General features: G+C 51.1%; 1 protein-coding gene across 2 annotated transcripts; it reads left to right on the top strand.

The window, feature by feature from the left end:
* The first annotated feature begins 1,285 nt into the window (after positions 1-1,285).
* On the top strand, positions 1,286-27,788 carry Psap (prosaposin). 2 transcript variants are annotated; one of them, XM_028776818.1, is made up of 15 exons: positions 1,286-1,395; positions 15,634-15,767; positions 16,645-16,719; positions 17,519-17,644; positions 18,752-18,949; positions 19,171-19,314; positions 20,350-20,406; positions 21,907-21,915; positions 23,361-23,492; positions 24,637-24,732; positions 24,946-25,225; positions 25,320-25,474; positions 25,672-25,752; positions 25,926-26,033; positions 26,843-27,788. In XM_028776818.1, exons 1-15 carry the CDS (start codon positions 1,356-1,358, stop codon positions 26,876-26,878), a joined length of 1,671 nt encoding a protein of 556 aa, XP_028632651.1. In that variant the 5' UTR covers positions 1,286-1,355; the 3' UTR covers positions 26,879-27,788. The 2 variants fall into 2 exon arrangements, with proteins under 2 accessions (XP_028632651.1, XP_028632652.1); XM_028776819.1 differs by lacking the exon at positions 21,907-21,915.

Consider the following 27,788-nt stretch of genomic DNA (forward strand, 5'->3'; position numbering starts at 1 on the left):
AAATGTCTCCTGTCCCCAGCAGCCATTACCTGCCTACAGATCCCCAGAAACGGTTGGGCTCTGCCCTCTCCCTCAGTTTTTTGACTGAAGGGTTTCACTCTAGCTCTGACTGACCTTGAATTTACCCCATAGCTCAGGCTAACCTGAATTTACGACGATCCTAATGTCAGTCTGGGATTACAGCCTGAGCGGCCATGCTTGGCAGCAGCTGCTCCTGGTGGTGGTGCCTCCTTCTCCTCTTCCTCCTCCTCCTCCTCCTCCTCCTCCTCCTCCTCCTCCTCCTCCTCCTCCTCCTCCACAGGGTCTCAAAACCGGCAGCCCAGTTGGGCCTGGAACTCTACAGCTTCCTGCTTCAATCTCCCAAGTGCTGGAGTCACAGACATCATCTACCGTGCCAGTCTGGTAGTGACTTTTTGTTTTAGAGGCAGGAGCTCAACTGTGTAGCCCTCGCTGATCTAAAGCTTGCTTTGTAGTCCAGGCTAGTTTTGAACTCACAGAAATCTATCTGCCTCTGCCTCTCAAATGCTGGGATTAAAGGCGCCCCCCCAACCCAGCCTAATAATAATAATAAGTGTTTCATTGCTAGTTACGAATATGTGTCTGTATGTGGGATGTGTACGACTGCAGGTGTACCAGGAGGTGTCACATTCCCTGGAGTCGGAGTTGGGGTTGCAGGTGGTTGTGACATGGCCCCTCACCCCCAACTCCACGGGTGTTGGGAAAAAGCATCAAGTGTTCTTAACAACTGAGGGATTCCCCCACCACCCACAACCAATTTTTTAAAATTTTATTTATTTATTTTTAAAAGATGCTAGGGGGCTAGTTCAGGGGCCGGGCGGTGGTGGCGCACGCCTTTAATCCCAGCACTTGGGAGGCAGAGGCAGGCGGATTTCTGAGTTCGAGGCCAGCCTGGTCTACAGAGTGAGTTCCAGGACAGCCAGGGCTATACAGAGAAACCCTGTCTCGAAAAACCAAAAAAAAAAAAAAAAAAGGAAAAAGAAAAAAGATGCAGTTCAGGGCTTGGTACCGGCCTTCAGCTAGATTCCTCACATTGCAAAGGGAAAGAAGCAAGTTAGATACCGTTCAGCGCCTGACCTTGATTTACTCACCAGATAAGGCTTTCTTTTACCACCTCCCGCGCCTCCCCGACCACCCTCCCCAGGCAGAGCACTTCAGCGGGTCCTCTTCGCATCCTCCCTCCCCGCAGGCGCGCTGCGCGACGCTGAGTCAGGCTGCGCCCAGTTGGGGCGGGGCCCGCGCCTGCGCAGTAGCGTCTGCGGCGGGGTTGGGGGTAGATTTATATCCGCCGGGTCAGCTGACGAGCTGCATTGCAGCCTGCGGAGTGAAGCGGCGCCATGTACGCTCTCGCCCTCCTCGCCAGCCTTCTGGTCACCGGTGAGCTCCGAAGGGCCCTCTGGTCTGGTAGAGAAGGACACTGTAGCGTTCCCTGGGTCCCGGGAACCGGGCAGGTCTGTCGCACGGGCCTCGCCCTCAGCTCGCTTCTCCGGGAGCGCTTGGCCAGGCCGCGCTCTGCGCAGGCGCAGATCGGAGCTGGTGCCTGAGGGGACCTGTTCCCGATTCTCGGAAAACCCGAGTGGGGACGACTCCCCCGGGTCGGGGAGACGGCGGGTCCCGTGTGTGCAGGCCTTGTGCAAGGCCTCGCGGATGACTGCGCTTCTCTCTGGGCTGGGGCCTGGGGGAGGTGGGACTCGGTGACCTTTCCCGCCGCTGTGTTGTCCCGGTCCTGGCGTAGATGATAGACATGGCCTGAAGCCCCATCCTGCAGGTCAGGTCGTCCGGTGACCTCTGCCCCCGACTGCACCCATATAGGAATTGCAGGAAGCGCCTGCGTGTCTGCCAGGGCGGGCGGTGAACTTGGCTTCTGTGTGAACTCGGGAGCTTAGTAGGTCTTGGAGGGAGTTTTGTGATCCTCATTGCATTGGAACTCTAATTTTTTCTGTTTGATCTGGCAAAGCCAGTGGCCAGCCTTGATTTTGTAGCAAATGTTTCTGATGATTCCGATGGTTTTTAAAAAGCACTGCAGGTTGCCAGGGAAGCGCCAGGGGACCGGCTCCATCACTTGGTTCTAGGGGAGACTACCTGGTGTGCTGTGGCTGGTCTGTCTTAGTCTGTCTTGCCTTAGTCTCATTTTAGTCATGATGGAGCACAGACACTGTGAATTGAGATTTTAATCCCTATAGAGGGGCACCTCTCAAGTCTATATTTTCAGGTCAAAGCCCACCAAAGGAACCCTCAACTTCAGGGTCTGCTTATTTGTAGTGTAGAAGGGGCCTTTCTCTATCTCTGGCTAAGTACCCCAAAGTGGCCTTTAACTCTTTTGTAGCCCAAGCTAGCCTTGGACTTGCTATGCTGCTGGGAATGACTTTCAACTCATGATCTGCTGCCTCCTAAGTGGGTATTACAAAGTGCTTAAAAGAAAAGTTTTGATCAGGTTAGGGTAGTAAACACTTGTGATCTCAGCTCTTGGAAAGCTGAGGTAGGAGGATCTTGGAATTTGAGGTAGCCTGGGCTACACAGAAAAAGCTCAAGGGTATTCTGGACTATGTATTGAGATTTTGTTGCAAGAAAAATGAAAAGAAATGCACTGGGTCCTGCTGCCACTGTGTCATACATGCATAACTCATGAGTTCTGATTCACCCACACCACCAAAACCAGACTTCTTTTTTCTCTTTCTGTAGTGTGGAGGTCGTTGAACTTGGACCATAACACATGGTAGACTAGCATCCTCTACCAAGTCACACTATAGCCCTTACCTGTTTCCATGGAAACTATTTCTAATGCACACACACACACACACACACACATTTCATTTGATTGCAGTCTGGTTAACTGGGTCCCCTCTTCTTTGAGCTCTTAGGTAGGTGGGAGGGTCCTATGATGGCCTTGGTCTAACTTCAGGCTTGTAGCATCACGCCAAGGTCACTCTGATAACAGAAAGAATGGTAGCTTGTCTTGACTGCATGTTGAATTGTTGGTAAAGTCTCTGATGCTCTGAGCCCACTGTACTCCCTGAGGATCTTAGGGCTTCTGGGCTCTGTGTGGCACTACTGTTGTTCACAGTGCCACTCAAACTTGAGCGGTTTCGTAGCTTGCCCTTTCGTGATGTTCTGAGTGCTTAGTATGTTCCAGGTCCCATCCAGTCTTCACAAAGTCCTGGAGGTACAGACACTTGTTTTTGATTACTCTTCGGCCCTCCCACCTAGACAGAAAACAAAGGCATGGCAAAAGAATTAAAAGTCAGTTTAACCTCTTCATAAGCAGTGAGGACAGGTGCCCATTTTCAGGCCCCATGGTAGAGCGCTGACTCTGGCGGGTTTTCTTTTGATCTCCAGAACACAAGTGCAGATGTTCATGGCTCCCCCCCTCTCCCCACACCTCATGTGCACACAGAGACAAACATTAAAATTATTAATCTCCCAAAAGCCTGTGCTGAGTGTTAATTTCGATGCACACATTTTCCAGAGGTGGTGGCAGGCTAACCTGAACCAGCACAGGGCATCATTTGCTGCCTGGAGTGGCAGCCCCCTGACTCCATGCTGCGTCTTGCCTGCTTGCAGGAAACATCTTTGCTCACCCAGTGCCAGATCTTCGTGCAGGGCCAGGACATGCAGTTGGGGGTTGCTCCAGTGGGAAAAAGTAGGCCAGAGTTGGCCAGCTGAGCATAGAGAGGTGGCATGGGACAAATGCTCTCACCAAAGCCGAGATGGCAGTGCTGTTGTCCTTGGGGCTGTGGCTAACCTCTTACTGATGTTTGTGCACTCCGAGGCAGTGTGTTCTCTGAGGTGTTTTAGCACATGACTTTGTAACTTGGCTTGCTTAAGTTATGAATAGCAACAGGAACCCCCAGTTTGACCTGCCAAGTAAATCCTGTTTAGCAAAAGGTAATGCTTTTTTTTTTTTTTTTTTTTTTTTTTTAAAGACAGGTTTCGGCTTGTACTCTAGGCAGGCTGGGCTCTAATTTACTGTGCAGCACAGGTTAACCTTGAACACAATCCCCTTTTCACATATGGGAGTGCTGGGATTGCAGGTGAGCCACCATGCCTAGCGTCTCAGTTTTGTGGTTTGGGTGGGTGTCTGTGCAGCGTGGGGTATGCAGGCCTCTCGAAGGCTGGAGGAAACCGTCACGCACACTCTATACGCTTTTCTGTATTCCCTTGAGACCAGATCTCTCACTGAGCCCAGGAAAGAGGTCAGCAAGTCCCAGCCATCCTTCTATGTCCTCCCCCACAGTGCTAGGTGAGGGTGTGGCCACTCCCTGTTTATGTGGGTGCTAGGGATCAGAACTCAGGCCCTGGGGCTTATGCAGCCAAACAGCCACCTGCCTAGCCCGTCTTGTCAAGTTCTTGAAGTATATTTGACAGGTTGTTCAGAAATGTGTTGGATCTGAGTTGGATGGAATTGTCTAGGACAAAGGAGAATCTAGCTTGTGTTTGTCTATGATGCTGTGAACGCAAGGGGCTTACATGTGCCTGGCAAGCACCCTCTGCTCTTAACCCTACGACTCCCATTGTTTTCCTGTGAAACTGGATCATCAAGGCTCTTGGCAGGATCTGAACTGGACAGGAAGAGGAAGGGCAGGTTGTTGCTCTATAGGATTGGGGACAGTGTCTAATGACAATTCCTGGGAAGTCCCTAAGGCCAGAGCCTGCTGCTTGGATAATGGCTGGCTGTTTTTTGAAGAAGGCAGTTGGCATGAGTTCTGGAGTCTTGGCTTCTCGGCTCTAAGCCTTGTTTCCTAGCTGGCCACCGGGCAGGCAGTTAAAGATTTCCTACCATCTCTGTTATTGGGGATTGAACACAGGGCTTCTTCTCACATGCTAAGTAAGGCACAACAACGGACTTCAGGATTTTCTGTAAAAAGAACAGACACAGCACCAGTTACATTGACCTGCTTGCTTTTGGTTTTGGTTTTGGTACCAGGAGTTGAATTTAGGACTGTGCATACTAAGCACCTGCTCTCCCATCGAGCCACACCCCTCGCTGAATCTTAATATTTATTTATTTATTTTTGAAACATGGTCCCACTGTTGTCCTGGAACTCACTCTGTAGATCAGGCTGGTCATGAACTCACAGAGATTCCCCTGCCTCTGCCTCCTGACTTGTGGGAATGAAGAGGAGCGCTACCATATGGGGCTCAGGGTCAGCCTTGAACTCAGAGCCTCCTTTTTGGCCTTGATTGCTTGCTGTACTTCTCCAGTACTGAGGCTATCGGCGTGTGCTGTATCCTTGTGCCTAGTTTCAAATTACACTGTTTTATTTAGTAGTGTATTTGAAGGTGGTACTGATTGCAGCCAGGGCCCCGTGCATGCCAGGCAAGCACTTTACTATGGAGCTGGATTCCCAGCAGCTTCCAACTTTAAAATGCGGGTGCAGCTGGGTGCAGTCTTGCAGGCTTTTAATCGAAGCACTTGAGAGGCATAGGTGGATGAGTCTCTGAGTTTGAGGGCAGCTTGGTCTGTGTAGAAGTTCAGGACAGTCACTCTGCATAGAGAGACTCCTTTAATCCCAGCCCTCGGAGCAGAGGGGCAGTTTCTTGAGTCCATCCCAGTCTACAAAGTGAAAGTATGTCAGAACCAAACCAGTGGTAGGTGTACTGGTTGGGTGGAGACTTTGTAAAAGCACTAGTTACTTTATTGTTTTTTTTTCCAGATCCAATGAGGGTTCAGAATAAAGTCCTTTGGAGTCTAGGTTTTGAGACAGGATTTTGCCATCTAGTCTTGGCTGGCCTGAAATTTGTTATGAATTTGCAGTCTTTCTGCCTTTGCTTCCCAAGTGGAGATTTGCAGGTGTGCAGAGCCACGCCCAACTTTGAGTTTGGTAGTCCAGGTTGGGTATGAGACAGCGGAGCAGAGCGGTATCTCATTGCCAACACTGTGTGGCCTTAGGCCAGGTACTTAACCTCCTGATTTCTTCATATGCCACGAGTGTTCTTGTTACACTCTCACTTCGCTGCCCTGAGGATTTCATCAATTAGCTTGGCAAAGTACTGTCCACTGCGCCATGCTGATATTATCAGATTGTCTCTGTTCTTGTCCCACCAGCAGAAGCAGCATAGTGACGCCTCTGCCCTTGGCTTGGTGATTTTCCCTGGCCTCTTTCATTTCAAGGGATGCTCTAGATTAGCTACGGATTTAAATGACTTATTGAGAATGTGTTTGCTAGGCATAATTACAGAGTTAGGAAAATAAGTCGTTAGCCAGTCACTACCAGGTTCAACTACCAGGCCAGCCTTAACACCCCCACATCAGTGGATCCCAACTGCTTTAAGGTATCTAAACACTTGGATCTAAACCTGTTGTCACTGACTGGGTCCTGGAATACATCTGTTCAGGTCCCAAGTATGGCTTCCCCATACACATAGACGCATACAGAAAACAGACTCAAGGACTAACTAGCCCAGACCGATCGTCTCCCCCCTCCTGTCTCCCCGCCTCAGTAAGCACTCTGTGTGCCTCCCCAACTCCCCGTTTCCTCTTCAGAGCTATATGGAGCTATACCTGCAGACTCTCGAGAAATGGTAGCACGAGGGCTCTTCTTGCTTCTTGGTCTTTTCAGACACACAGAAAAGTGGTAGGAGGATTACAGGAATCCCGTGTTCTCAGTGACCAGGTTGAGAAATAGGTTCCGAGAGTCGGTCTCCTGTCAGTGACTCTGCCTGGCCTGGGTGCTAATCAATCATAGACAACAGTGGCCCCTCAGCCCTGCTTGCTGTCTTCTTTTATATTTCCTTCATAAGACAGCGTCCACTCTGGCTGTAACTCACTGTGTTGCCCAGATTGGTCTGGAACTATTGGTAATCCTCCTGCCTCAGCAGGAATCACTCCTGCTCTCCAATGCTTTTGGTTTTCAGAGGAGTTAGTTACAAAGACAGTACCTCCAGTTCCTGTAACCCCTCACCTAGCTCAATCTGTGTGCTGCTTTCATTTTTGGCTTAAGCAACAGGGATAAAGGAGGCTATTTGCTTCTCCCTGGAGGAAGAATCTCCTCCTGGCTTGCAATTTGCTTTGTCATTACAGGGTAGGCGGGCAGGGTGGGGCTTAGGGAAGACACTAATTTATTGACCAGATTGCAGACTTTGCAGATTTTTACCAAATTACCCAGTAGTCTCATTTTCTGTTTTAGTATTCTTGTCTAATTGTCATGTCCCCTAGCTATTTAAAAGTGGTTATGTGATGTGTGTGTGTGTGTTTGTGTGTGTAGTGGTCCTGGTGCTGATGTGCTGGTAAGATGGCTCAGCATGTGAAATTTCTTGCCTCCAAGATTTGAGTCTGATCCCCAGGACTCGCATAGTTGGGGGCGGGGGATGAACTTGTAAGTTGGCTGACCTCCACGTGCATGCACACATGCACACAGGTTTTTATAGAGTGTGTGTGAGCTTGAGTCCACCCTGCAGCCTCTTCCTTCTCCTGTTCTTTAAGTCCGCTCACACAGAGCTGGAGCTCTGCTCTCCCTGAACTGGCCTCTCCTTGCCCTGGAGCCCTTCAGCTTCTTCCTCTGAGCATTACTGGGAAGCTGCTCACTGTGTCTGTAGCTTACACTCTAGGCTTTGTTGCCCTTGACTCACGTGGAGAAAGGAAGAGAAATAAATGACTCCTCCCTCAGGTTGTTCTTTGACCTCCAGTGCCTGCTGTGGAGAGAGCATGCACAGACAGAGAGATGTGATTGGGGCTGGAGACTTGGCCCAGGGCTTAGGAGCACTGGATGCTTTTGGAGAGGACCAGGGTTTGATTGCCAGTGTCCATACTGGAGCCCTAGTTCCTGGGAACTGGGTGCCCTTTCTTGGCCTCCACTGACACTTCTGCTCATACATACAAATAAAATAGTGTCAGCTCTCTTCATCCTCAGAGCTTGGGATTGAACCCAGGCTCGCAGAGGGAGACTGAGACAGGGTCTTATGTGGTTACTGCTGGCCTTGAACCAGTGGCAGTCTTCTTCTTTTTCTAGTGTTAGAGTTACAGCTGTTTGCTGCCATATCTGGTCTGTCTGCTTCTCTGTCTTATCCCTCCTGGTAGTCCTGCTAAGCAATCAGTCACCCTACCGCTAGGTTACATTCCCAGTTCTCTTATTTTGAGACAGGGTCTCAATAAGTGTTATCAACTGTCTTTGAACCCATGTCCTGTATCCTTGGCAGGCCTTGAATTTGTTTTCTCGCCTCTGTCTTCCAAATAGCTGGGATCGTGGGCTGGCATTCTCATGCTGGGCTCACCAAAACTCTTATCAGGATTAAATATTATGTTCTGATGGTAACATTAAGACGTTGTTTCTGAGAGTTGACAAATCCAGAATGACTCTCTGGGCTGAGGTGAAATGCTAGCTTTGTCATTTGTGGTCAGGCAGGATGAACGTCCCCTTCAGTGCCTGTGGGAGATCATTTTTCTGTAGGTTGTAGGACCCAGGAAGCGAGGCAGATCTGAAAAGGGAAGCAACTATAATTTGGGGAACTAATTTTCCCCACAGTTCTAGAAATCAGCAGTTCCCTCTCTGGTTCTCAGTTTGGTTTGAGTGGGTGGTGCAAGGGGAGGGCTCCGAGCAGACTGCCATGATGCATGAGAATGTCACCAGGAACGTTGTCCATGCTGGTAGCGTTAAGAACCTAATTAAAATCCCAGGGAGTAGGGGAGGTTTCCCTCAGGACCCTTACACAGGCTCCAGAGAGCTCTTGTTTTGTGGATTGTTGCTGTCAGCGTTGCTCCCCTGGTCCCTCATATGTGTGCATCGGGCTGTGCACATGTAGCTGTGCGTGTTTGTGGGGATGGAACCCGGCATCTGTGCACACCAGGCAAGTGCATCACCACTGAGCCCTCTATACTCCTCCCCAAACCACTTGACACCTGGCTGGTGTTATTTTAACACAGCTGCTTCTGTGTTCAGTGGTTGGGCCACATGTTAGATGCTCCTGGAAAGCGATCGGTGTCCTGAGGAGCTTGAGGCCCTCCTCCTGCATCTCTCTGAGGTCTCTGGGACTTGTCTTTAAGACAGTATCTTGAACAGCTTCTAGCCAGGGCCTACATCCAGAGTATCCAGCCCTTCCCGAGGCAGCTCAAGCGCTTTCTTCTCAAGGCAGTGTGGCTTAGTCCTCGTGACAGCAGTGGGAGAGCCAGCCAAGCAACCAGCTTGAATGCTGGGCCATTCTAGCAGCCAGCCTTAACTTAGGTCAGGAGAAGAGGGTTGAAATGTTAGGTTTCAGTTTTCAAAGGAAGCCCAGGGTGATAGATATTGTAGGTGGCATTTGGGTCTGAGGCCTTCACTGTGAGCAGCCACACAGGTCAAGCATTCCCCTCTTGATGTGTCTGGTGGGTCATCTTCAGAAGTGCCAGTGCCAGGGCTGCATAGTCTGGTGTGCAGGGGTCCATGCTGGTGGGTAGGGCTGACTGACTGATTAACTGAGTCTGTTTCCCAACCTGCAACTTGCTGGCCCTGCGGTGGAGCACTGTAATGGATGAGCAGCTCTCCTGAGGTTCCAGAACCATGCCAAGGCTGTGGAAACACGCTGCTGAGCCTCTCTCTGGCTCTCACCTGTACCTTCTCACCTTGCTGGAGCCTTCCTTCAGGACAGGGTGTGCTCATGGCCAGAAAATATTGCAATCTTATCTAAGTATATGGAAGTTCATCTCATCACCTGATGTGTGGCCATTCGAAAGAAGAGCTTGACAGGATCTCTTTCTTTTGAGTTGGGCTCTCACAGAGTCAGAATGGGCTACACATGTCTCGGGTTCTGTAAACAGGACTCGAGGAGACAAGTTGCAATGCCAGTGAAGGCATTTGGAAGCCCGGCTGAGGGGAGAGGCTGGCACTGCTGTGTATTGATCTCCCTGGAGGAGTTTCTGCAAACGGGACTGAAGGCCACTCTGCCTCTCCTGTTTCTAAGCAACTCTGCTGTTGCCATGGTGATGCATTCCCCAGGCAGCAGATACAGTAAGCTGTGGAATGTAGTTACTCAGGGAGGCTGAACATTTTCTCTTACTCTTTTGGTAACTAAATTCAATTGGTATTAGCACAGGTTACATAAAATTGTTAAAGGAAGGGGGCAGGAGGACGGTCCAGATACAGAGGCTATCTGTCCAGTAGCGAGCAGGTACCTGTTCTAGACAGGGTGGTGCCCGCAGTGGGGGCAAGCCTCATGTATGATAAAGACTTGTGTGGAGATGTTCTGGTGAACAAACTGATTGATTATGCATGCACAGTAGTAGGACGTAGCTCCGACTGCAGAAACCAGGTTCTAAAGTTAGAACTCCTGAAGTCCCATACAGTCTAACAGTCTCCTGGGAGCCTGGCGGTCTAGAGACTCCGTTTCACGCTTTGCAGCCTTTTTTCCTTCATGGTTCAAGAAGGCTGATGAGGTTCCAGACATTGCATCTAAGTTTCATGTAGATGTAATGAGTGGCCTCTCATGAACAGATGAACAGACCCTGTTGCATAGGAGACTGAAAAGAACAGTCTTCTCTCCTGCCGTCAGTACGCTGGGAATGGCTTGTCTTCTTACAGAATAGTAGCTGTTTAAGCAGTTGTAAGGCTTATTCTGATTTTAAAAGTAACCCAGGGAAAAACAGTTTTATGTTAAAATATAAATTCTAGAACATGAGCCTCTCTCTCTTTGGGTTCCTGTCCAGGCCCACGGTTTACACTTGGCCACGTAGATCTCAGAGCTTCCCAGGGACCAGAGGCCCTCATATGCTTTCTAGTTTCATCTCCACAGATGGTCTAGAGATGATTCCTACTTTTGCAGATGATTAGCGTGAGCAGGTTGTCATTGGGGTTAGTATACAGCTGAGCAGGGGTTTCGGTCCTGGATGGTATCAGGCTGTAGTCCTTGCCCTTCCAGAAAAGGAGAAGCTTCTGTAGTCTGGCAAAATGTTTCTACATTGCTGGGCTGGAGGGGAGGCTTAGCAAGCATGAGGGTCTAAGTTTGATCCCTAGAACCCGCAAGCCACCAACTGTGGTGTCTAGTCTTAGCACGGGGAGGCAGAGACAAAGGGATCCTGGGGCTTTCTGGTCAGTCAAGGAAATATGGTAACACGTGAGTCCCAGGTCCTAGTGAGAGGGGCTTTGACTCAGGTGACTGATTCCTGAGCAGGGACACTCATGATTGAACTTCACACATACATGCATGCACACTCGTGACATGCATGCATATACATGTGCGTGTGAAGTTCCAGGTATGTTCCAAACAGTGAGTCTGGTGTGGGGAGTTCGTGAGTGTGCTCAGCAGGTAGCCACTACCCAGTGTTAAGGGTCACAGTGGCACTGTTTGTTTCTTGCCAGGTGGGGGGGCCCTTGTTGTGGCTTCTGTGGAACTTGTTTAGCTCCTGACAGGTGTCCTGGGCTCACTTTCCTTTGCTTGACTCTTGGGGCTTGGGGTCAGCCGCTAACAGCCTCTGAGGTTGTTGGGCTACACTTGTTGGCTTACAGATCTCTGTGCTCTCATGTCTGATTAAATATCCAGTTCTAATCAAGAGAATGGGTCACCAGGAGGACCTGGTGCCGTGAGCTGCAGATGACAGTGGCACGCACTCACTGTGTGACTGCACATGTTTTACAGGTGTCAGGTGACGCTTGCAGGTCCCTTGAAGCAGGTACTATTAATGCCTTATTTGCAGATTTAGGAGACCACGGTCCCCAGGGCATGTGACTAGGAGTGAGTTCCACCTAAGTAAGGGCCAGGCTGCTCCAGCCAGGCTGGCTTGGCAAAGGCTGCCAGTTCCAGTCCCCGGGAGATGAGGGGTGGTGGTTGCGGTGAGCTCAGGCAGCTGAAGTGTTTGTGTGTGATTAGATCATCTTGATTCTTCAGTCCCCTGACAGCAGAAGCTTGGCTTTAAGGGTGCACACACAAGCTTGGAAGAGCAGTCGGTCACTTAAGGCCGTTTGGATAGCAAGTGACAGAGCTAGACTGAGAGGCGGGCGGGCCGTGTCTCTTCCATGTCTAATTAGACGTTGCTCAGGGTTGGTGATGAAGCTTTAAATCTTTCAAGATGTCTCAAGAGTGCCTGGACCACAAAAGGTTCCGATCGGTTCCCCCTCCCAGCCTTGTGTTTTACTTGCGTATGTGTAGGGCAGGGGTTGAGGGCGGGTGGGAGGTAGTGTACTTGTGCCATGTTGTGAATGCACTTGTGCCATGTTGTGAATGCAGAGGTCAGAGGCAGCTTGCGGGGGGGGGGGGGGGGCTCCTAGCGTATGGGGTCCAGGCATTTAACCCCAGCTGCCAGGCTTACCAGCAAGCACACTCAGCCATCCTGTCATCCTGGCTGATTCATTTTGAGACAGGATCTTGTTAAGTACCAGCTAGTTTCCATAATCCCCCTGCCTTAGTCTCCCAATTACTGGGCTTTCAGGTATAAACTACTACATCTGACTTCTATGAGTGTTTTTTTTTTTTTTTTAATAATACTTGTACGTGTAGACACATTCCACAGTGTGTAAGTTGTGAGAGTCAGGTCTTTCCCCAGTGGGGTTAGAACATTCCCACCTCCCACCCCCCTCCCCCGTGACAGTAAGCACCTTTACCTGCTGAGCCATCTTATCAGCTCTCTGGGAGTGGTTTTTGAGTCTAGCTTCTGGGTCTGCCATGGAACCTGGCTCCTGACAGCTATCCTTAATACCACATAATTCTGTTGATACCTAGTTTTATTTTAGGTTAGTTTGTTATTACATTATTTGCTAGGACTGAGGATTGAACCTGGTTCCCACATGTGCTAGGCAAGCACTCTGTTTGCCGCTGAGCTGTATCGACCTTTGTAGATGGCTTCTGTCTCATCTCACTATGGCCCTGCCACTGCCTCCCAGTGCTGGGATTAAGGTTGTGTATCACCATGCCCAGCCTTGGTTTTGTGCTTTTGAGACTGCCCCAGGCTAGCCCCAGTAGTCCTCCTTCCTTAGACTTCAGTGCTGGGTTGACATGCAAATGTCACCATTGTTATTTAGCCAGGGTTTCACTTGGTAGTCCTGGTTGGCCTGGAACCTTTGTGTGTGTTTGTGTGTTTATGTGTGTGTCAAGGTGGCCTTGAACTCACAGAGGCCTTTGTTAGTCTCACAAGTGCTAGGAGTAAAGCCAGAGTCAGACATGGTGGCATACCTCTTCATCTCAGCACTGAGGGCTGAGGACTTGAGTTTGAGGCGACCCTGTATGTGGAGACCTTGTCTCAGAAGACTGAAGGGGAAGGGAAGACAACGGTCCCCACCCCAAATGGAAACCCGTTGCAGCTTTGATTCTTGGGCCAGGCCCTTGAAGTGTAGAGTTTAACTTGCGTGTGCTGAGTGCTGTTCATATCTACAAGGACATGGGTAACAGCAGGTTGAATCAGAGCCTGCTAGGAGCTCCGGCAAACAGTCTAAGAACATTCTTAGAGGCAGCTGGCCAACCGCCTGAGAAGGAAGTTGGTTTTAAGGACTGAATGTTGCAGGTTTGGAGGCCAGAATGTGGCCAGGGAACAGAGAACTGGTCAAAAAGTGGTTGGGGGTCCATTTTTTTTTAAAAGATTTTTTATTTTTGATTACATGGATTTATATATATATATGACTGGGTACCCATGGGGGTCAGAAGAATTAGATCTTCCCTTTTTTTTTTTTTGTTTGTTTGTTTTTGGAGACAGGGTTTCTCTGTGTAGCCCTGGCTGTCCTAGAACTCACTCTGTAGACCAGGCTGGCCTTGAACTCAGAAATCCGCCTGCCTCTGCCTCCCAAGTGCTGGGATTAAAGGCGTGCGCCACCACTGCTCTGTGAGTTAGATCTTCCTGAAGTGAGTTCTAGGTATTAATTCATGTCTGCTGCAAGAACAGTGTGTGGTACCGGCCGCTGAGCCATGTCCAGCACTAGGTAGTTATTATCCAGTCATTGATAAGTGCCCAGAGCTTGGATGTCAGTGCCTAGCAAGACAACCCAACTCTTTCTCTGCTGTGTCCCTTGCTGGGTTAAGGGTGGCCCTCTAAGTTAAACCGTAGTTGCACAGTGCTCTGGGATCTAGAAACATCCAGAACAGTTCCACTCCCCTGCCATAGGCAGGACAGCTCCCTCGCCTGTTTTGAAAGCTGCCATGCGTGACTCTGAGATATTTCCCTGCTCTCCTACCATGTGGTCCTGGGGGTTCACCCTGGATTGTCAAGCTTGCTGTCACACCCTCACCCACTGAGCCAATCTCTCCCCTACATTGTTTTCCCTTTGAGATAAGAGGCTCACAACTCAGACCATTCTCCTTCCTCCACCTCCCTACTGTATGGTTTATAGGCGTGCCCCCACAGCTCAATGTTTCATTTCGTTTTCTAGTGGCGTGCTCTGCCGTCCGTCTTCCCTTCTCACTGCTGCAGCCTTAGGTCTGTGGTTAAAGCGCAGGTGTGAGCCTCTGTCCTGTGCCCGCAGATCCTTAGCCACTGCTGGCATGTTGCCCATAGGGTGGTGGACCTCTGTCTTAGGGACAGCTCACGGATAGTGTGCTGGGGATTGAATAAGACGCTGAGTTTGTTACCTGGATCTGGGTCAGGGTTCCTTTCAGACCTCAGTCACCAGACCAAAGCAGGCTGACCAAATGTGATTTCTGTGTCAAGTTCCTGGAAGGCAAAACAACCACAGGGTCCGCTGTGGCTTGGGCTTGTGATAGCAGGCCAGGTTCCCGGAAACCTGGTGGCTTTGGTCATTGGAGCCAGTCCCCGGTGACGATGGGAGTGCCGGGTCGGAGAGCCTGTTGGTCTCTGGTTCCTCACGTGCCTGTCACTGGGCACCATGTTTTTTCCTCACTGGGGATAGCACCAGGCGATGTGGTTTTTGTTTTGGAACATGGCTCTGTAGCTCATTAGCTCTTAGGAACTTTTGCCAAATGACCTCCCACTACTCTTTTCAGCCTGGGTTGGCCTCTGGGAAGTTGAGCTTGAGAACAAGATGCCTTTGTAAGTGTGTGTGTGTGTGTGTGTGTGTGTGTGTTGGCCAAGAAGGCTGGAGTGTGGGCAGAAGATGTAGGACCGTGTGCTGGTATCTGAACAGGTACGGGCTGTCAGGCATGTGAGCTGGCTCAGACTGTTCAGAGAACCTCAAAGGAGCTCCAACAGTGAAGGCTGCCATTCATTCCCTTAGTCTTTAGGAAGAGCCTGCTCATGGGTCCCTGTGTGGGGTACAGGTTTACAGGATGCAGGCGTGGACTCCCTGGGTGACCAAGGTGAAGCAGTGTGACTGAGGGCCATGGGGTTTGTGTGTTTGATTGAAGCCAAGGGCCTCTTGTTTGCATCAGAGGTTAGTTCAGCATCCTGATATCTGCCAGAGTTTGGTCCTCATGCTATCCCATCTTCTGTGTCTGATAAAAATCCTCTGTGTAGCCCAGGCTAGTTTCAAACTCACCATCCCCTGCTTCAGTCTCCTGAGTGCTAAGATCACTACAGTCAGATTTTGAGGACTCAAAACCTGACAGTATTTCTAAGAGCTAGGCAGGACACATGCCTCCTGTCAGTCCCATGACTTAGGACAGACTGTACCCGGCCAGCCATTCTGTGATGCAGTCTGTAGTTCTTGGGCTAGTGAGGGCCCAGCGATGGCTCAGCCCCATCTGGCAGGCAGAGCTGGTCCTTACCTCTGTGTACTTATGCATTGGACGTGTTGGAAAGGAGCCCCTCTTCACTCGGTTCTCCTTTAGCTCTGACCAGCCCTGTCCAAGACCCGAAGACCTGCTCTGGGGGCTCAGCAGTGCTGTGCAGAGATGTGAAGACGGCGGTGGACTGCGGGGCCGTGAAGCACTGCCAGCAGATGGTCTGGAGCAAGCCCACAGTGGTGAGTGCCGGCTCCGTGCTGCCCTTTGCAGCCTCCCAGTGTCTGTGGAGAGCACTTTGTCCTGCTCTCCTTGGAGGGGCTGGTGGGTTGTGGTGCAGGCACAAGCAAACCCAGCATTCATCACTCAGGAAGTCCAGACTCAATCTGCTCACCTTCCCTTGTCCCTCCCAGGCTGACCACTGACAGAGTCTGCGACTGCAAGCTATGCCATTTTATTCCCAGATGTAACCGCACTGGGGAAGATGGCTGCCTTCACATTGATGGTGATGAGTGGGACATGCTACTGTGGGGCTCTGAGAAGTAGAGGGAGACGGGCAGACTCCCCGTGCATTCTTCTATGTACCTCAGAGGCCAAGCAGAGAGTGACAGGGCATTCTAGAACCCACAGGTGGGCTGGGCTGAGTTTGACTCAGTGGAGATTTTAGCAAGAGAAGGAACCTTTTTTTTTTTTTTTGGTTTTTCGAGACAGGGTTTCTCTGTGTAACCCTGGCTGTCCTGGAACTCACTCTGTAGACCAGACTGGGCTCGAACTCAGAAATCCACCTGCCTCTGCCTCCCAAGTGCTGGGATTAACAGCGTGCGCCACCACCGCCCGGCGAGAAGGAAACTTGATTAAACATGGCCTAGTCAATCACTCATTTTCCTGCGGCCAAACCTTTATAATGTGGGTTCTCAGTTGCTTTCACTTCTGGTTTGAGTATTGCTTTCTCTTAGCAAGTTTCCTGTGCTTTGAGTGGGGGCTTGAGAAGCGTCTGGGTCAGTAGCTTGGTAGTGATTAGGACAGCATGGGTGCGGGGGGGAGGGGGATTACAGGGGCAGTGTCGTTATATGAAGTGTCCAGACATACAGAACTTTCTGTCATGTTCCTTCCTCTTAGAAATCCCTTCCTTGCGATATATGCAAAACTGTCGTCACCGAAGCTGGGAACTTGCTGAAGGATAATACTACTCAGGTAAGGTACGGAGAGGAGGGTGGCGGGGCCGTGGTGGAGGCTCTGTGTCTCTAGGGGCTCTGGGCTCTGTGGGTCCACAGAGGAGTAGTGCTGCCCAAGGGGTGCCAAACACCAATGTCAGGACATACAGGCTTGATGGTGCAAGTTTGTTTTGTTCTTACAGATTTTATTTTTAATTTCAAAAGATTTATGTAGTTCTTTTCTATGTGTATGAGTGTTTTGCCGGCATGTGTACATTTGTACCATCTATGGCCTGGTGCTCGGGAAGCATAGAATTCCCAGGCTGCCCTCAAACCAAGTTATGCCTGACTCCGCCTTCAGAGTACTAGGATTAAAGGCTCTAGCCTTGGCTGTTTTGTTAACCCAGAGTCTTGCTAGGTAGCCCAGGCTATCCTTGAGCTTGCTGCCTTTTTGCCTTAGCCATCTGAGTGCTGGAATTGTGGGCCCGTACCACCACACCCACTTACATACTGTCATTTGTGAGTGTGTACTTGTGATATGGGGGTTTACTCATCTGTGTGTGGGCATGTGGAGGCCGGGGTCGACTGTTTCTCTCGACTTACCTCACTAAGCAGAGCCTTCTCGTGTCAGCTAGACCGTCTGGCCAGCTACCCCTTTGGATCTGCCTGTTCTGATGCACAAGCTTATTGCCCCACCTCCCCCAGCACTGGGGTTTGGGGTATACTTTGTCAACCCTGGCTTCTATGTATATGGATGCTGAGGGGACAAACAGGCCTTCTTGATTGTTGCTGGGGTCACTGATGGAGTCACTTTTGCCTTGTGTTGTGTCCTCTTGCAGGAGGAGATCCTCCATTACCTGGAGAAGACGTGTGAGTGGATTCGTGACTCCAGCCTGTCAGCTTCATGCAAGGAGATGGTTGACTCTTACCTACCTGTCATCCTGGACATGATTAAGGGGGAGATGGTAGGTGACTGGGGCAGGGGCCTTTAAGGGGAAGTGTGCTTGTGTTCATGGCTTTGGGTTTCTCCTGCAGCTCTTCTTCATAGGGCCTCTCGCACAGAGGAGCTGTAGCACAGTGGGTTTCCTGTCTGTGATTTTTCTGGGTGGGGTACTTTCGACTCGGACTCCTGAACCCTGTTGATAGAAGTGGGTAGGCCTTGTCAGGCCTTATGTCTAGAGCAAGCACATGGCGTCATCTCTGTCAATGCAGAAGTCACGAGTAATCATCAGATGCAGTGTGGGGTCAGCTACTAAGATACTCACTTGTCATTTAGCAAGTGTGTACTGTGTCCAAACTGGGTGCCAGGTGCCGGGTGCTGGCAGCAGCCCAGGAGCTAGAGTTCTGTAGAGTTTGAAAGGCCTTCAGGAAGGGGGACCCGGAATAAGCCGGCCAGTGGGACTGAGAGTGCCAACGATGGAACCAAGGGTTTGTGAGGAAGTTGTGCGTGTGACCCACAAAGCCTTCTATGTCCCATGGACAGACACCCAGGAAGGACAGCACACATTGCTAGGAGGGGTGGAAAGACACCCAGGAAGGACAGCACACATTGCTAGAAGGGGTGGTGACAACAGATGCACACTGTGTTCTGAAGGATGGCTGGACTGGCCATACTCAGAGGGGGACACGGGAGCTTAAGGACTGGGAATGACTCCGGGTCTCTGAGAAGTGGGGAGTGGAGCCTGCTGAGATGCCAGGAAGCTGGTTGAACAGGATAGAATTGAGGTGGTCACGAGTGTGAGTCACAGTAAGAGATGTGGATTTGTGGGCCACATGGAAGATGTGTGTGCAGTCAGTGGGGTGCCTTAGCTTGCAGCTTGTGAGCGGACTGGCCGTGACTCAGTCTCTGACCCTTCCCCCTACTCAGTGGCTCATCTTTCTTTAAGAAGAGCTGATGGTGAGCAGCAGTGACACTGGGGGCTGGGAGGCCTGCAGGTTAGACACCTGCCCTGTAACTTCCTAATCTTCCTAGGTACACTGAGTGTAATGGACTCGAGGGAGGAACTGACTGAATAACAACAGGCTGCTCTTGCCTGTGGGCAGGGCTCTCAGCTGTCTCTTTTCCTTTCCAGAGCAACCCTGGCGAAGTGTGCTCTGCGCTCAACCTCTGCCAGTCCCTTCAGGAGTATTTGGCCGAGCAAAACCAGAAACAGCTTGAGTCCAACAAGATCCCGGAGGTGGACATGGCCCGTGTGGTTGCCCCTTTTATGACCAACATCCCTCTCCTGCTGTACCCTCAGGATCGCCCTCGCAGGGAGCCCCAACCTGAGGTTAGCTGAAGGCGGAGGGAGTCAGGGCGAGCACAGCAGAAGCATCATAGTGCCGGACAGAACACAGGCTCTCCCTTCAGGCCTGCCCATTCAGTACTTTGACCCGAGTGAATGGCAATAGGTTAAAAGCCTGGCTCCCAGGAGCTGCTGGGCCTCTCTCTAGTGCTCTGGCTGCCTGTGAGGTGTGACGTTCTCCCAGGAGCTTGCTGTCATTCTTGTAGGCTGATGAGGACGTCTGCCAGGACTGTGTGAAGTTGGTGACCGACGTCCAGACTGCTGTGAGGACCAATTCCAGCTTTGTCCAGGGCTTGGTGGACCACGTCAAGGAAGACTGTGACCGCCTGGGGCCAGGCGTGTCTGACATAGTAAGCCTCTAGCCCCCCCAGGTTTTGGATAATGTTCGGAGCTAGGGTGGCAGCGGTAGTTACTTTCCCAGTGGCCCTGAGGAAGGTGCATCAGGGTGTCCCTTTCCCTGGCCGTGTTTAGTGAGACCTAGAACTAATTTTGGTTAGTTGAATCTGCAGTGGAGGAAAATCACTTTAGTAAAGCTGTTTTTTCCTCTGTCACTGTGTACACTAAAACACTAGGTGTGGGGCTGGAGAGATGGCTCAGTGGTTAAGAGCACTGGCCGCTCTTCCTGAGGTCCTGAGTTCAATTCCTAGCAACCACATGGTGGCTCAGAACCATCTGTAATGGGATCTGATGCCCTCTTCTGGTGTGTCTGAAGACAAGTGTACTCATATACATTAAATAAATAATATTTTTAAAAAACCACACACACTAGATGTGTACCATGCACGGCAATGTCCAGCTGTCAGAGGTCAGCCTGTGGGAGTTGGCTGTGGGCCCTCATGGATAAAACTCAGTTATCTGGCTCGATGGCATCCCCCATCAAAGGGCTGTGGTCTGTGACTGAGGCTTGCAGCTCTCTTTCCCCCAGGAAGTGGGTTGCCTGCTAAGCAGCTAGAGGGACATTCGCTTCTGTGGTCTCAGAGCTCACTCAGTGCCGAGAGCCTGGGAATGGCCTTGGAAGATTCCTACTGGTGTCTTGCAGCTGTGTTCTCTAGCTTGCTAATAGTGGTCTCTCTGGGGCCATGGGAGGCATTTAGGCTGTCAGACACTGAGAACTGCCAGGTTTCTTGTTCTGACATCTCTACCAATTTTTTTAATAGGGGATAGAATAACCAAATTGCTGTATTATCTTAGAAAATCTTGAGGAGACACTTAGATCTATTCTGGGAATTTTTTTCCTTGTGAGAGCAGGTCTCTGTATAGCCCAGGCTGGCCTCAGCCTCTGGTTGTTGGGATTATAGGCCTGTCCATGTCCGTCTGCAAGTCACCAGTTGCACTGTTGAAGTGCCAGTTGGGCTGTGGTGAATTGAACCTTTGTCTCTCTGCAGTGCAAGAACTACGTTGACCAGTATTCTGAGGTCGCTGTCCAGATGATGATGCACATGGTAGGTGGTGGGGACTTCCGCTCAGCGTTTGCATTGGACGACTCCATGCTTTGGGATCCCCCTTTGAGGGCCAGAGTAAACTCTTTGTCCAGTAAACTTGTACTCACGATCCCAGCCCATCTCCGCCTACAAAGTCTTCCTTAGCTGATGTGATCCTGGACTGCCCTGGTAGCCTGAGTCTGCTAGTGTGTGCATGTGTGAGCTGGCTATCAGATTGCTAGTGTCTGGCTGAACCCTTGGGTCTGTATTGCACCACTAAGCGGCTGGGAGATTTCAAAGGTGGCCTGTGTTCTGGGTCAGAAGCTGCAGTTGCTGCTGGGTTCCCTAGGTTCTCCTAAATTGGCATCTGATAGTGTCCAGGGGTGGAGTGGGGTGGGGCTCATTGCCAGTGAGAGGTGGGACACTGACTGGGGCAGGAGGGACAGCTAGACTTGGTCAGTGCTGACTTGGGAGAGCTGAGTGAGTGGGTGAGATGCCCTGGTCTCCGCTCTCATGGGCTGTTGGGAGTTCTAGTCATGCTTGAACCTGGGCCCTTTCCTGCTTTGTGTGTACTTACCATCCAGCTGCTGGGCTAACCTGCTGCCCAAGCGGTCCATCTGGCCCGGTGGCTTGTTTGAGATCATTGCTCATGCCCCAAACATCTAAAGACAGCTTGTAAAGACCTCCATGGTAAAGATACCCTTTGATGTGCAGTGGCCTGGTGAAATGCTTCCTTCAGAATAACTACTCATTTTCATTGTAATGGGGGAAGTTGTTTTTAAGGGTTTTTTGTGTGTCAGATTATTTAGGGTTGGAAAATAGACCGGGGAAATCATTTTATATCCCATCTTAGTTTAATTTGCCCTTTTCCCTAAAAGCACTAGCCTTTTTTATAAAAGGCGGAATGCAATTTGGTTTGCTTTTGACTTTAAAAATATTGGTCTCAATTTTTAAGTTCTCACTGGATGTGCCTGCCCTTCCCTCCCGAATGCTGGGATTAAACGACCACACTCAGCTAGTCATTACTCCTGTTTGTGGCTACATATTAAGCCAAAATGCAGAAAGAACATAATTCATATGGCTTTTTTTATGACCTTTGTGGTAAGGTAGACTGCCTTTGTGACAACAGCGTTCTTTCATCCATCCCTGTTTGTCACTGAGGATAACTGCAGCCGGAATTCCAACCAGAGCCCACACACCCACCTTCCAGGCTGGCAACCGGCCTGAGGCTGTGGAGTTTGCTCTGTGTAGCCTTAGAAAGGCCAGAAAGCTGATGACCAGCTCTAGGTGGGGACCCTTCTCAAGGACAGGTTCCAGCAGCTACCGTGCATGCCTGTCCCTTCAGGGCTGGACCAGGTCTAGGCCCCATCCTCCCCTCACTGCCAGGCTGTCGCCCTTAAGTGTGATGACATCCCTCAGCCAGGTTAACTGCTCAATGGTTGTTTTAATTTCTCTTAACTACTGTGTCCTTTCCTTTCTCCTATTGTCTCCTCCGGTTTCCTGTTTTTTTTTGTTCAACAGCAGGATCAGGTATGTGACAGACTTTGCTTGTGGTAGTGGTCTGCTGCTTCTAGTTGTTGGCTCTTCCCTCTCTCTCTCTCTCTTTGTTTTTGCTTTTTTTATTTTCATTTTTTCATTTTTGGTTTGGCATGGTGAACTCTGACAGGTACCATGAAGGTTCTCCCCATATGTCCTTTCCCTCAGGCCAAGAACTTCAGTTTGTGGGGGCCAGAAGGTGTAGCTACCACATAGCGCGTCACCTGTCACCAGGGTGGTGGCAGCAGTCCCTTAGCTTCCTGCCAGGGCCCTAACAGACCACGTTGTGTCTTTCACAGTGGGTGCCGTTGCATGACTTAGTGCTGTTCCCCTAACCCTAGTGCTTCTGCATGAGCAAAGTAGATGCAGGCAGCCGCCTGGCCTGTTGGGTGGAGAACCTTGCACATGGCTCTCGACTGTGGCTTCTGCCCTTTAGAGAATGGGTCTCGGCACCTAGAGCCTCAGGGATGGCATGCTGTGGGGGTCAGTGTTCAGTCCATCCTGGCTGATCCATTGCCCGTTTGGGTCTGCTCTGAGTATTGCCTCCAGGCTCTTAGATTTGAGTTTTAGATGCTGGAAGGCATTTTGAATCTCATAGGGAAAGACTTACATGGAAATTCCTGAGTTTTCATTTATGCTGCTTCAGACAGATAGACCCCCTGAATCTTGGCATCCCCGACCCCGAAATAAAAAAGGGTTTTGTACCTTTAGTCTCTCTCTGACCTCGGTCTCCAAATCTTAAGATATGCTAAAGACAGGGAGTTTAGGAACCTGCCCATGCCCAGTGTCCACACTCTTGTCAGCATCTCCGCTCCCATCAGCTGAGAGCTGCTGTAGACGGTCCACACAGCACACCGGCTCTGTGGATGGGGCTTGCTTTTGGCTTTCACAGTATGGTGGTCAGAATATCCACACTTCTTTCTGGCTTGGTGTCAGGATGGTGAGGGGGCATTGCGTGGAGCCCTTGTGACAAAATGCCTCATCAGCTCCGGGCTCTCACATGTACTGTGTACAGTTGTGAACACAGACTATGACTTCTATGAAAAGCGGCCTTTCTTCCCCTTAATGTAGCATTTTAAATGGTACTGTCACTGAAGGGGGTGTGGCCATGTAGTTTTAATTCAGACAGAGTCACTGTCTGTGAGATCATGGGCCATGTAGTTCCTACCAGAGAGCTTACCTCTGACAGCGAGCTGACATATGTAGCCTGGCCGCTTGGGGGTACAGAAAGTACTAGAAGACTGTTGTATGGTGATCTTACAGTAGCAGAGGCTGCCTGAGGAGTGCTTCCTCTAGGTGGAGCTCTTTGGCTTTAATCTGAGAGCTCAGCCTGAACAGGAAGTGAGCTTTACAGAGGCCCTCAGTCCTCTGGTCTACTGTCTAAGGAGGGCTTTGAGGGGAGCATACACAGGCTGTCTAACAGGCTGTGCTTTCTTCAGCAACCCAAGGAAATCTGTGTGCTGGTTGGCTTCTGTGACGAGGTCAAGAGAGTGCCAATGAAGACTCTGGTCCCTGCCACCGAGGCCATCAAGAATATTCTCCCTGCCCTGGAGCTGACAGACGCCCATGAGGTACCTTCTGTTGCTGTTCTCTGCTGACTGGAATAGATACCCCACCCTTCCATGTTGTCACATCCTCTCCGGGCCATGCCTGCCTTCAAGTTGAGTGCCCACAGTCTAGGTCCCGGCCGCATGCCTTTGGGAAACTCTTACTCTTCAGCAGACCCTGCCTGCTGGTTAGGGACGGCTCTAAGCCGACTGCTCCACGTGTGCTTCCTGGGTTGTGTCTCCCAGAGCTACAGCACAAACTGGAGGTTCCCGGAACACATGCTGACGCCGGGGCAGTCCTCATGGGACTTGTTGCCTGTGTGGATGTACATAGGCAGTCCCGTGTCCTTGGAGCCTTCCTTGTCCAGGGTATACTACTCTATCCCATAATGGCTCTCCATTGAACGTGATTGGCTCAGATAGCATTCTGGGATGCCCTGTGTTCCTGGGATGTAGTGCCTGCTCAGGACCTGATGCCTCCACACAAAGAAAGCATAGGTACATTCTTCTGATTCAAGAATGCCCATGGTGTCTGGCCATCAGCCATCTTGTTCTGTCTCCCCTGTTCTCAATGTACAGCAGCAGGAAAGGGCGAGGCTTCATGGAATAAGGGAGTTGTTGGGATCACCACCTCCTCCCACTCCAGTTGATGGTGAGAAGGCAGAATTGTAAGGATTAGGGATTCCAGTCTTTGGAACACACTGCATTTCTAAGGGCCTTCTGGATGGCAGATGGGAGACAGTGGGTACGGAGGTTTCCTGCCAGCACTACATTACCAGAGTAATGACTCTGAGCAACAGTTTCAGGTGGCAGTGAGATTGTAGGATCGACTTCTAAAACGGCAGATACCAAATTTGTTCTATACTGCCCACCATCTACCTCTCCCATGTGATCACAGGGTGGCAAAGACATGCAATGCCCAGAGGACAGCTGTTGCAACACTTGATGAAATGTAGGACTAGGGTGGTTTGGGGTATATAGGGCCGTAGAGGGTTGATGAAAGGGGCGGGCTTCCCACCATATAGATAGGGATAGCACCTGGGCACTGGGGAAGCCTTGCAGTTAGTAGGCAGTAGCCGTGGGTGGGAGGCTCCTGGCCCTGTCCTTTTTGCTGTTCTGTGGTAAGGTCAGGTCCAAGCCTTAAACACTGTCCTCTTGTCCTCCACAGCTGGATCTGATCCAGGCCCGCAATGTGATTTTCTGCCAGGCTTGTCAGTTTGTGATGCAGAAGTTGTCTGAACTGATTGTCAATAATGCCTCTGAGGTATGCCACCCCCTTGCATGGGGGAGGTATGCTCTGTACTGCAGAGTCAGAAGGTGCCCTAGAAGTCGTCTCCTGGCAAATGCACACTCCAGTACCCAGGAGGGAGGTCTCTAGGGGAGGGCTGAAGCCCCTGACTCTTGACTATGTCCTGGCTGGTCTAGCATCTCTTCCTTCTGTCCAGCTCCAGCCTGATGAGCCTTTCACGTGTTTCAGGAATTCATAATTAAAAGTTTGAACAAAGCATGCTCACTACTCCCCGCTCCTGCTTCAATCAAGTGCCAGGAGGTGGTGGAAACATTTGGCCCCTCCCTGATGGACATCCTTATGCATGAGGTGAGCCCGAACTTTGTGTGCAATTTGGTCCACCTCTGTTCTGCCCGCCTGGATGTGGTAGAGACACTTGAGCAGCCTGCATCAGCCGTGGTGTCTGCACTGCCCAAAGAGCCTGCACTGTCAAAACAGCCCGAGCTGCCCAAACAGTCCGCATTGCGCGGTAAGTGCAAGGCACACTGAGGGGAGGAAGAAGGGGCCACTCTCAGTTAAGGAGCACCTTGCCTGTGTTGAGCCCTGTGTCCTCTTTTCTGTAGCCCATGTGCCTCCTCAGAAGAACGGGTTCTGTGAGGTGTGCAAGAAACTGGTCCTCTATTTGGAACATAACCTGGAGAAAAACAGCACCAAGGAGGAGATCCTGGCCGCACTTGAGAAGGCCTGCAGCTTCCTGCCCGACCCTTACCAGAAGGAGGTATGGGCGTGTGCAGGGGACCTCTGTGCTCTAGGCCTGAGGCTGAGAGTCAGTGAGCACATGGAGCCATGGAAGGAGAAGGCCCTGGGGTAGTGACGAGCTGCTGGACCCTGGGTTCTGAGGTGTCGGGTCTCTGGTGGAATGTCTAGCTTTGGGGACACAGCCAGCACTGTGACCCGTGTCCCTTTCCTTGGCAGTGCGATAACTTTGTGGTTCAGTACGAGCCCATGCTAGTGGAGATCCTCGTGGAGGTCATGGACCCTTCCCTTGTGTGCTCGGTAAGCCTCACCAGACGCCTGCCCGCCTGGCCTCGGGGCGGCATGGTGTGCTCGGAGCGGGTGGAGTGGCTGGGGAGTGGAGGAGCCAGACCTGCCAGGTGCTGGAAGCGCTGCACTCTCAGCTCTGAATGGGGCTTGGCAGGGCAGCTCATCTCCCGTCTTTCGCCATACAGAAAATTGGAGTGTGCCCGTCTGCCTATAAGCTGCTGCTGGGAACCGAGAAGTGTGTCTGGGGCCCCAGCTACTGGTGTCAGAACATGGAGACTGCTGCGCGGTGCAATGTGAGTGTCTTGGACAGCTCCCAGAGTGGCTGGGGTCGCCTCCGGAGCGGGAGAGTCTGTGCTCTTGCTGGGGATGACCCGTGGGCGCGCATGTGATGTGTTGAGGGCAACTTGGGAGCTGGTTCTCCTCTCACAGTGTGGGGTCCTGGGCTCAGGGCTTAGGCGTGTGTGGCTTGTGCTTGTCCTTTGAGCCATCTCAGTGTCCCCTAGTATTTTCATCAGCTTCATACACAACCATCGGATTGCACCAACCCGTGGGTCCATGGGCCCTGTCTCTGCACAAGTCCTCACGAGCCCCAGGGGACAAGCCTTGAAGTCTTGATTCAAGGGTGCTCTACAGGGTGTGTGTGAGCAGCCCTGGGGGCCAGACTTGCTTTCTCTGATGGGGTGTTGGGCCTGACCTGTGGTACACAAAGCTCTCTCAGTCCTTCTCAGGGACGAGTCAGCTGGACACTGCTGGCCTGTCTGCACCGCCACACCCCATAGGTAGCATGTGGGCTTGAGGCTGTCCCCTCTTGAGTGCTTCCTCGTTGGCTTTGTTGCTGCTGTAAGATTTTTCAGTCAAGCAGCAGGGTCTAGGGGTCTGGAACCCTGCTGCAGGAGTGCTCTTACAGGACAGCAAGGGCTATGCCTCTGTGGTTAAGAGATCTCAAAGCTCTGAGGGACACAGGTCCTGTTTTAATAGTATCCTAGGTACTTAGCGTCTGTGGCTTCAGCAAAACCAGGTCATATTTGGCATGATGCTGACAAGCAAGTAAACTGTGAATGTTTGTCTTGTCCGACCTAACCTGTCTCCCTTTCTCCCCCAGGCTGTCGATCATTGCAAACGCCACGTGTGGAACTAGTTTTCCAGCTGCAGAAGTAACCTACTTGTGGGTCTAGGGCAATGAACACATAGATCTATTTGACTTAATAAGTAGGAACCCCCTATGTCCTTCCCCCATCTCCTCTCCCTTACTGTAGCATTTCTGTCACGTAAGAGGTGCTGACAGCCACTTCCGTGTCCCATTTCTGCTCGAAGGATGAGGATACCCCGGGCATCAGCACCCCAGCTGCCCTTTTCACCCATCTGCTGGAGGAGGGTGGTGAGCCAGAGGGCAGGAGCATCTTCTGAGCCCTTTCTTGGTGTGTGGGGGCTCTGTGGCCATCTCCTACTGTGAGGGAGCTACCCAACTTCCTGTGGTACCAAGGAGTTAATTTGGATGATTAGAAGCACAAAATGATCAGGCCTTGAGATTGATGGAATGGCCATTGTCATAGCACAGAGATTTCAGAAGCACCTGCAGGTGGCTTGCTTGGGATGTCGCTGTCCCTGGGTCAGCTTTTCATTCTGCTTTCCTGTCTTCCTGTCTGCCTTGTTGGGATTCTGTGGGATAGGGTGGGGAGGGGAAACTTCTGAATGTAACTTACCTGTGTGCCATGTCTGGTCACGTGGGCCTGGTCTTTTGTGTGCGAGGCCCATGAACGGTGGCCTCTGCCTGGCTGTTTGGGGTCTTGCACGCCTTTCCTATCTATAGCTCTTGTTAACTGCTGCCTGTTCACCTCATGGGTGAAGCATCTGCCTGGCAGTGGGCAATGAACTGAGGGGTCTCTGTGTAGAGTAAGAATCATGGACCGTTTCTGGCGAGGAGCTGAAGCTTCCCGTGCCTCCCGTTGCCAGGAGACTGCAGGCAGGATGGGCATGTGCAGTTCAGTGGACTTAGATTTTGTTTTGCACTAAAGTTTCTGTGACTTAATAAAGTTCTGTTAACTAGA

The sequence above is a fragment of the Grammomys surdaster genome, unplaced genomic scaffold (genome assembly GCF_004785775.1).
Source record: "Grammomys surdaster isolate TR1022 unplaced genomic scaffold, NIH_TR_1.0 273, whole genome shotgun sequence".
Classification (NCBI taxonomy): Eukaryota; Metazoa; Chordata; class Mammalia; order Rodentia; family Muridae; genus Grammomys; species Grammomys surdaster.

Excerpts from the sequence above, each read along its gene's own strand:
- Psap (XM_028776818.1), top strand. The coding sequence starts at position 1,356 with ATGTACGCTCTCGCCCTCCTCGCCAGCCTTCTGGTCACCG. Across the intron at positions 18,950-19,170 it reads GCAGGGAGCCCCAACCTGAG|GCTGATGAGGACGTCTGCCA; the intron begins GTTAGCTGAAGG and ends TCATTCTTGTAG. Across the intron at positions 26,034-26,842 it reads AGACTGCTGCGCGGTGCAAT|GCTGTCGATCATTGCAAACG; the intron begins GTGAGTGTCTTG and ends TTTCTCCCCCAG.